Below are 10,015 nucleotides of genomic sequence, written 5' to 3' on the forward strand. Positions count from 1 at the left end.
CTCTCTCACTCACACACACACAGGCACTCTCACTTATTCTCTCTCTCACACACACACATACACACACGCACAGATACTCTCACTCACACACATACATACACACACACTCTCACTCACAAACACACACAGACACAAAAACACAGACTCTCACACACATGCACACACAAACACACATGCACGCACACACACACGTGCACACACACACACTCTCTATCAGACACACACACACAGACACTCACACACACACACTCTCACTCAGACACACACACAGACACTATCATTCTCACGCAGGCACTCTCTCTCACACACACACACACACACCTACGCACACACGCACACAGGCACTCACACACCCACACACTCACACACAGACACTTTCACTCACAACACACATACACACACGTACACACAGACACACACACAGACACTCACACACACACAGACACTCTCACTCACTCGCACATACACAGACCCTCTCACTTACACATACACACATACACAGAGACCCTCAATCTCACACACACACATTCACTTACACACACACTCTCTCACACAACCACACACACAGATACTCTCACTCACACAAGCACTCTCACTCACACACACATACACTCTCATTTACTCTCTCTCTCTCTCTCTCACACACACACACAGAGACACACACACACTCTTACTCACACACAAACATACACACACACAGACACTCTCTCACACACACACACAGACACTCACTCTCTCATACACAGGCACAGACACTCTCATTCACTCTCACACACAGACACTCTCATTCACACACACACACAGGCACTCACACACACACACACCCAGGCACTCAAACAGTCTCACTCATACACACACACACAGACATTCTCACTCACGCACGCATGCACACATACACAGACTCTCATTCACACACACATTCACTTACACGCACACTCTCACACAGTCTAACAAATACACATAACCACACATGCTGTCATAGACACACTCTCTCACTCACACACACACAGACACAGACACACACACACACACACACACACACACACACAAAATCTCACTCACACACACACACACACAGGCACTCTCTCTCTCCTACACACACACACTGTCACACACTCTCGTTCATGTACACTCTCACAGACACACACTCAATCTCTCTCTCTCTCTCTCATAGACACACACTCACACACACACACACACACACACACACACAAACTCTTACATATGATGGCTCAGTGGTTGGCACTGCACCCTCAAAGAGCCAGAGACCCAGGTTAAATTCCACCCTAAGGTGACTGTCCATGTGGAGTTTCCACATTCTTCCTGTGAATCTCTGGATGCTCCAGTTCCCTCCCACAGTCAAAAGATGTGCAGGTTGGGTGGATTGGTCATGCTAAATTATCCATAGTGTCCAGGGATGTACCAGGCTAAGTGGGTTAGCTAAGGGACATGCAGGGTTACAGGGATAGGGTGGGTCTGGGTGGGGTGTTCTTCGGAGGGTTGATGTAAAAACTGAGGAGAAATATTCATTAATAATCAGCCCCATTGCCTGTGGCTCCACACATAGACGCCCATGGTGATGTTTAAGGGGACCTGTTCTCTCCCTAACCACCCTTTTACTCTTGATATAGCTACAGAACCTTTTGGGGTTATCTTTAACCCTATCTGCCAGATGCATCTCATACCCTCTTTATGCTCTTCTGATTTCCCTCTTGAGTGTGCTCCTACACTTTTTATAGTCATCTAGGAATTCATTTGAGCCCGATAGCTTAAACCCAATGTATGCCTTCTCCTTTTTCCTGACCAGAGCCTCAATATCTCTCATCAGGCAGGGATCCCTAAACCTGCCAGCTTTTCCCTTCACCCTAACAGGGACATGCTGTCCCTGGACTCTTGATATCACACTTTAACAAGCCTCCCATTTGCTAGTTGTTCCTTTTCACACACACACACACACACACACACACACACACACACACACAGACTTTACTCTTGAATTTTCTGTTGAGGCTGAGGCAGGTAGATTCTTAATTCCCAAGGGGGTGAAAGATTGTCTGGGGGACACACAGTAATGCAGAGTTGAGGTCACAATTAGATCAACCATAGTTTTATTGAATGGGGACACAGGCTATAAAATGGTTGAGTGGCCTGCTCTTGTCCTTTGTTCATAGACTGTCTTATCTTAAAAATCAAGATGTTGCATTCTTCCTGAGGAAGCAGCTGTTTAGAGGATAAATAGCCAAAGTTCCTCTTTGCCTGCTGAGATCTTGTACTTGCAATTGCACCCAGTAAGCGATATCACTCAAACTCACTCAGTCTCACACCATGGAACTGTCCCTAACTTCAAAGGTCATTGATTAGCATCGACAGGATAACACCATACTCATCTTTACTTTGACCATTTGATGGACTGAATTAACCAGTAAGCACATCCCCCACCCTGCCCATCCAATCCTCAGGTCCCTCATGCCCTCAGGAATCAGTGTGTTTGTAGAGTAGGACAACAATTACCAAAGAGCCAACTGAAGGGTCTTGACAAAACCGCAACCAGAGGGTAAAAGGATGGATAAACTATGTGCACACGCACATATGAACACACACACACACACACACACGTATATACCAATCCACATGCATGCACACACACATGTACAAGCTCATGTGCACGCATATGCACACTTGCACATACACATACACGCACATACACACACACACATATGTACATGTACATACACACATTAATGAACACTCAGGCACGTACATGCATGTACAGACACACAGGCACACCCATACAAACACGTTCATATACACATATGCACACACGTACGCATAGATGCACAGACACAAAAATTGCATTTTGATTGAGTTGTTCTCATTCATGTTTGAGGACATGTTTAGGTGAACTGGTTAATGTTTTTTTCCATTAGAAATACATAAACAAATGCTGACAGAGATAGTAGGAACTGCAGATGCTGGAGAATCTGAGATAACAAGGTGTAGAGCTGGATGAACACAGCAGGCCAAGCAGCATCAGAGGAGCAGGAAAGCTGACGTTTCTGGTCTAGACCCTTCTTCAGAAATGGGGGAGGGGAAGGGGATTCTGAAATAAATAGGGAGAGAGGGGAAGGCAGATAGAAGATGGATAAAGGAGAAGATAGGTGGAGAGGAAACAGACAGGTCGAAGAGGCGGGGATGGAGCCAGTAAAGGTGAGTGTAGGTGGAGAGTTAGGGAGGGATAGGTCAGTCCAGGGAGGATGGACAGGTCAAGGGGGCAAGATGAGGCTGGTAGGTAGGACATGGGGGTGTGGCTTGTGGTAGGATACGTGGAACAATCCCTCTTCTGAAGCTACACTGGCCCTATCCCACACCTCTTCCTCCGTTACATCGATGACTATATCAGCACCACCTCGTGCTCCCACAAGGAGCTCGAACAGTTCATCCACTTCACCAATACCTTCCACCCTAGCCTTAAGTTCACCTGGACCATCTCTGATACCTCTCTCTCCTTCCTGGACCTCACTGTTTCCATCTCTGGCAACCACCTGGAAACCGATATCCATTTCAAGCCTACCGACTCCGACAGCTACCTAGAATACAACTCCTCCCACCCACCTTCCTGCAAAAATGCCATCCCCTATTCCCAATTCCTTCGCCTCTGCCGCATCTGCTCCCGGGATGAGGCATTCCACTCCTCATTTCTCAAGGACCGCAACATCCCCCCAACAGTGGTCGAAAACGCCCTCGACCGCATCTCCCGCATTTCCCACAACTCATCCCTCACACCCCCTCCCCGCAATAACAACCAAAACAGAATCCCCCTCGTCCTCACGTACCATCCCACCAACCTCCGAATCCAAAGCATCATCCTCCGACACTTCCGCCATCTGCAATCCGACCCCACCACCAAAGACATTTTTCCCTCCCCACCCTTATCTGCTTTCCAGAGGGACCACTCTCTCCGTGACTCCCTCGTCCGCTCCACACTCCCCACCAGTCCCACCACACCCAGCACATTTCCCTGCAAACACAGGAAGTGCCCCTACACCTCCCACCTCACCCCCATCCCAGGCCCCAAGAAGACCTTCCACATCAAACAGATGTTCACCTGCACATCTGCTAATGTGGTATGCTGTAACCGCTGTTCCCGATGTGGCCTCCTCTACATCAGGGAAACCAAGCGGAGGCTTGGGGACCGCTTTGTGGAATATCTACGCTCGGTTCGCAACAAACAACTGCACCTCCCAGTCGCGAACCATTTCAACTCCCCTTCCCACTCCTCAGACGACATATCCGTCCTCGGCCTCCTGCAGTGCCACAACGATGCTACCCGAATGTTGCAGGAACAACACCTCATATTTCGCTTGGGAACGCTGCAGCCTAATGGTATCAAGGTGGACTTCACAAACTTCAAAATCTCCCCTCCCCCGACCACCTCCCAAAACCAACCCAGCTTGTCCCCGCCTCCCTAACCTGTCCTTCCTCCCACCTATCCCCTCCTCCCACCTCAAGCCCTACACCCATCTCCTACCTACCAGCCTCATCCCACCCCCTTGACCTGTCTGTCCTCCCTGGGCTGACCTATTCCCTCCCTAACTCCCCGACACTCACCTTTACTGGCTCCACCCCCGCTTCTTTGACCTGTCTGTCTCCTCTCCACCTATCTTCTCCTTTATCCAAATTCTTTCCGCCTCCCCCTCTCTCCCTATTTATTTTAGAATCCCTTTTCCCTCCCCCATTTCTGAAGAAGGGTCTAGACCCAAAACGTCAGCTTTCCTGCTCCAACAAATGCTGACAACAAGTTTCTCCCTCATAGGACAGCCTAGGACTAGATGGCATAGTCCCAAAACAAAAGGGTGCCAATAGAAGAGTGGGATGAGGAGGAATTTCATCTCTCAGAGGTTTGAGAATCTTTGGAAATCCTTGCCACAGAGACCTGTGTGTGGGGGCGGAGGCAGAGTTCTTGTGTATATTTAAGACTGAAGCAGATAGATTCTTGAGCAGGTGGTGAATCAAGGTGTCCTGTGTTCAAACCCCAGCTGTGGCAGATCTTGGAGTTTGAATTCAATAAAACTCTGCAATTAATGATGACCATTGTTGACTGTCGGAAGAAAAGTGACATCTGGGACACTAATGTCCTTTAGGGGATGGGAAACATGCCATGCTTACCTTGTTTGGGCTTACATGTGACTACATCTTGCAGCAATGTATTTGACCACTGAACTGCCCTCTGGGGCAATTACAGATGGGCAATAAATGCTGGTGCAGCTAGTGATTTCCACATTCCATTAAGACATAAAGCAGGAAAGTGGACGTGGGGAATGTCGGATCAGCCCACAAACCTACTGAAAGGTGAAGCAGGCTCAAGGGGCTAAATGGCCTACTCCTGTCCCTATTTTCTGATGGTCTTGAATCCAATACGACCAAACATCACTAACCTGCATTTGCGATCGTCTGAGCTCGTACACTGCCTGCAAAGGGGGGAGAAGGTATAATATTCATGAACTGATCATTAGCGCACATTACCAACATGAAACAAATTGATTTTGAATCATAAAATCACAGAACCATACAGTACAGAAGAAGCCTTTTGGCCCATTGGCCACTGACATGCAAGAAACACATGACCTTCAACCTAATCCCATCACAGCTTTGAATGTTATGACATGTCAAGTGCTCATCCAGATACTTTTTAAAAGATTTCATTTGATTTAATTTATTCTTGTTACATGTACTGAAATACAGTGAAAAGTATTGTTTTGCATGCTAACCAGACAAATCATCCCTTTTATAAGTCCAACAGGGTGATAGAAAAGAAAGAATAGTGTTGCAGCTACAGAAAAGGGGCAGGGGAAGATCAACTTTAATGTGTCAGAATCTGTTCATAATTGTGATAACAGCAGGGAAGAAGCTGTTCTTGAATTTGTTCGTACGTATTCTCAAGCGTTTGCGTTTTCTGCCCAATGGAAGAAGGTGGAAGAGAGTATATTGGGGGTGGAAGGGGTCTTGCTGAGGCAGAGGGAAATATAAACACAGTCAATGGAGAAAGGTTGGTTTTTGTGATGGACTGGGGTTACGTCCACAGCTCTTTGTAATTTCTTGCGGTCTTGGGAGAAGCAGTTGCCAGAGCAAGCTGTGAGGCATCCAGATCAGATGCTTTCTATGGTGCACCTACAAAAAATGTTATGAGCTATTGTGGGCATGCCAATTTCCATAGCCTTCTGAAGAAGTAGAAGCATTGGTGCGCATTTTTTTGGCTGCAGCATCAACATGGATGGACCAGGATAGACTGTTGGTGATATTTTCCTGAAGGAACTTGAAGCGCTTGACCACCTCCATGTCAGCACCATATGAGGCAACTCACCTCTACACCCTCCCAGGCAGACTGTCCTCACCCTCCAGAATGAACGGTATTCCTTCACATCCACTCGCAATCTCCTGCCCGTCACCTTCAACCTGTGTCCCCTCATGACCGACTGTTCAACTCAAGGGGAACCGCTGCTCCTTATCCACTCTTTTCATGCCCCTCATCATCCTACACATCTCAATCAGATTGCCCCTTAGGCTTCTCTGCTCCAGGGAAAATAACCCAAGCTTGACCAGCCTCTCTTCACTGCTCAAATGTTCTGTTCCAGGCAACATCCTGGTGAATCCCCTCTGCACCCCCTCTGGTGCAATCACATCCTTCCTATCGTACAGAGGCCAGAACTGCACACAATGCTCCAGCTGCAGCCTCACCAAAGTCTTATACAGCTCCAATTTCACCTCTCCACCCTTATAATCTGTCCTGACTATTAAAGGCGAGTGTCCTGTTTGCCTTTTTCACCAACCAACTAACATGTCCTTCCGCAATCTATGGACAAACACGCCAATACTCTTTGTTTCACAGGACTTCATAGTGTTATGGAAACCAATGAAAAATGTCTTGTTAAATTACTCCTTCCAAATTGTATCACCTCACACTTTTCAGGGTTGAATTCCATCCGCTATTTATCTGCCCATTTGACAATCCTGTTTATATCTTTTTTCTTTGTGATTCATTCATAGGAGAAGGGCATCACTGACTAGGCAGCATTTATTGCCCATCTGTAACTACCCAGAGAGCAGTTAAGAGCTAACCACATTGCTGTGGGGTCTGGAGTCACATGTAGGCCAGACCAGGTAAGGATGGCAGATTTATTTCCCTCAAGGACATTAGCGAAACAAATGGACTTTTCCAACAATTGACAATGGATTCACAGTCATTATTAGACAATTAATTTTCGATTTATATTGAATTCAAGTTCCTCCATCTGCCATGGTGGGATTCAAACCTGGGTTCCCAAACATTAACTGTGTTTTTGGATTAATGGTCCAATGATAAAAACACTAGGCCATCGCTTCCCCAAGATATGCAAATCTCACTGTTAATCTTCCGACCAATCTTTAGATCATCTGCAAACCCAATAATCCAACACCCCCACACAGCCATCTGTGTCAATAATCAGATGGGCCTGTGGGCCAAGGAATGGTAGATGGAGTTTAATTTAGGTGAATGAGAGATGTTGCATTTTGATCAGACAAAACAGGGTAAAGACTTACATAGTTAATGGTAGAGAACTGGAGAGTGTTTTTGATCAGAGAGACCTGGGGGTGCAGATACATAGTTCCTTGGAGGTGGTACCACAGGTAGACAGGGTGGTGAAGAAGGCATTTGGCATACACGCCTTCATTGGTCAGACCTTTGAGTATAGGAGTTGGGATGTCATGTTATGGCTGTACAAGACATTGGTAAGGCCACATTTGGAATACTGTATGATTCTGGTTGCCCTGCTATGGGAAGGATGTTATTAAACTGGAAAGGGTGCAAAAAAGATTTACAAGGACAATAACAAGTCTGGAGGGTTTGTGCTATAAGGAGAGGCTGAATAGGCCAGGACGTTTTTCCTGGACCATAGGAGGCGAAGGGTTGACAATGTAGAGGTTTATAAAATCATGAAAGGCATAGGTAAGATGAATAGCAAAGATCTTTTCTCTGAGGTAGGCGAGGCCAAAAGCAGAGGGCATCGGTTTAGGATGAAAGGGGGTTAAAATTTAAAAAGGACCTGATGGACAACTTTGTCACACAGAGGATGGTGCATACATGGAACAAACTGTCAGAGGAAATGGTGGAAGCTGGTACAATTACAACATTTAAAAGGCATCTGGATGGGTAAATGAATAGGAAAGGTTTAGAGGGACATGAAGCAAATGCAGGCAAACTGGACTAATTCACCTAGGAAGCCTGGTCGGTGTGGACATGTTGGGCCAAAAGGTCTATTTCTTTACTGTGTGACTCTATGACTCTACAAATGACAAATGATAGGGGACCCAGCACAGATCTCTGTCATGCGCCACTGGATACTAAATTAGCTGCCAGTCACTAAATTATCCTTCTGTCATCACCTTCTATCTTCTACCTGAGCCTGTTTGAATCTACTTTATCAAATGACCCTGTGTCCCATGTGCATTTGCCTTCTTGATCATTCTCCTATATGGGACCTTGTCAAAGGCTTTGCTGAAATTTTCCACATGATTAACAAGATGTCGGAGGGTTCTGCTTTAGGGCAAGCTACCAATGATGCCATTGGCACAGCAATGTTAAACGCACTACCCTTATTGTAGAAAGACCCAGTCTAATGCTTTAGCATCTTCAAATCCCCCACCCAGCTGCCAAGCATCCAATCAGTCTGAAATTTCAACTGGTCCAAATAATATTGACGCTTGTCTTGGAATGTCGACACAAAACTCATCTGGTCAACTGACATATCTAGGGGAAGGACATCTGTCAATTTCATGAGACTTTGTGACATTGCTGGGGTTTGTTTGAGGATTTAATGAACAGATTTGATAAAACACAGCTGTTAGTTTAGCTAGATTTTCAGAAGGTGTTTGATGAAGTAGCTTACATAGGGGCTTGGGTACAAAAATTCAAATGTGTGGAGTTGCAGGTCATGTACGAACAGTCTGATGATTGGCAAGGAGATGGAAACCAGAAAGTGTGAACAAAGAGACCTGTGTTTTGTATAAAAGCAGAAAGTGCTGGAGAAACTCAGCAGGTCTGGCAGCAGCTGTATATATATATATATAGAGAGAGAGAGAGAGAGAGAAAGAGAGAAAACAGAGTTAATGCTTCAAGTCAGTATTAGTTCTAAAGAAGTGTCGAGTGGAACTAATGTGGATTCCTGTGGTTCAATCTTCTGTGTTACTGATAAATGGCAGCACCAAGAAAGCAACTAACACACATTAAAAACATAGTACTAAACAGTATCAATAGTATCAAAGACTTGTCCCCAAACACCCTTACTGTGGGACTTTGGATAGACAACATTCACACTCAGACACAGTAATGATGTGTCTTCCAAAACCTATTGTCACAAAAGAAGATTGTTTCAATGACACTTCCGCTTTTTACTTTATTTCTCAATCTGAATATTACAAACAAAGTTAAGTATTGATCAGTATTTCCTGACTGGGATTGAATTGGAATGGACTGTACTCACCGATGGCCAAGAATAGCAGGCTGACAAACATTCTGATGTAACACAGTGTGGAGCTGGAGGAACACAGCAGGCCAGGCAGCATCAGAGGAGCAGGAAAGCTGACGTTTCGGGTCAGGGCCTGTTGGGGGATCCAGTAGGAAATTGCTGGAGATAAAAATACGTGGCTCTAGTCATCAACGTTGCCACAAGTGTTTTCAAAACCACTGTGGAAATGACAAATCTGTTTAATTTCGATCAGGAAGATGAAGGGCTGAGCGAATCACTTGCAAACTACGTTACAAAAAAGAAATTGCGTGATCAGTGTAGAGCAGGTCAGCTGTTAAGTGGGAACTAGCACTGTTGCGACATCGAGACAGACAGCAGATCTGAATCAGCCTTCCTATCTCTATATTGATCAGTGTATGAAGAATGACAAAGTGTCAATGTCATTGCGATAGGGACATTGAAATGAAGTAAAAAGACTTTGTGTTAGTGGGAGGGGAAGAGTTGAAGGAGAA

General features: G+C 45.7%; 1 protein-coding gene across 2 annotated transcripts in view; it reads right to left on the reverse strand.

Annotated features, from left to right (window-relative positions):
* The window catches only part of LOC125486720, a 35,455-nt gene extending 25,654 nt beyond the window's left edge, over nucleotides 1-9,801 (reverse strand). For both annotated transcript variants that reach the window (XM_048615513.1, XM_048615512.1), the window contains exons 1-2: nucleotides 9,519-9,801; nucleotides 5,436-5,468 (exon numbers count right to left, since the gene is read on the reverse strand). In XM_048615513.1, coding sequence (XP_048471470.1) covers nucleotides 5,436-5,468; nucleotides 9,519-9,600 — 115 coding nt within the window. In that variant the 5' untranslated portion in view covers nucleotides 9,601-9,801. The remainder of the gene's footprint in view (nucleotides 1-5,435; nucleotides 5,469-9,518) is intronic.
* Nucleotides 9,802-10,015: the final 214 nt, after the last annotated feature.

Source organism: Rhincodon typus, chromosome 32 (genome assembly GCF_021869965.1).
Source record: "Rhincodon typus isolate 14 chromosome 32, sRhiTyp1.1, whole genome shotgun sequence".
Lineage (NCBI taxonomy): Eukaryota > Metazoa > Chordata > Chondrichthyes > Orectolobiformes > Rhincodontidae > Rhincodon > Rhincodon typus.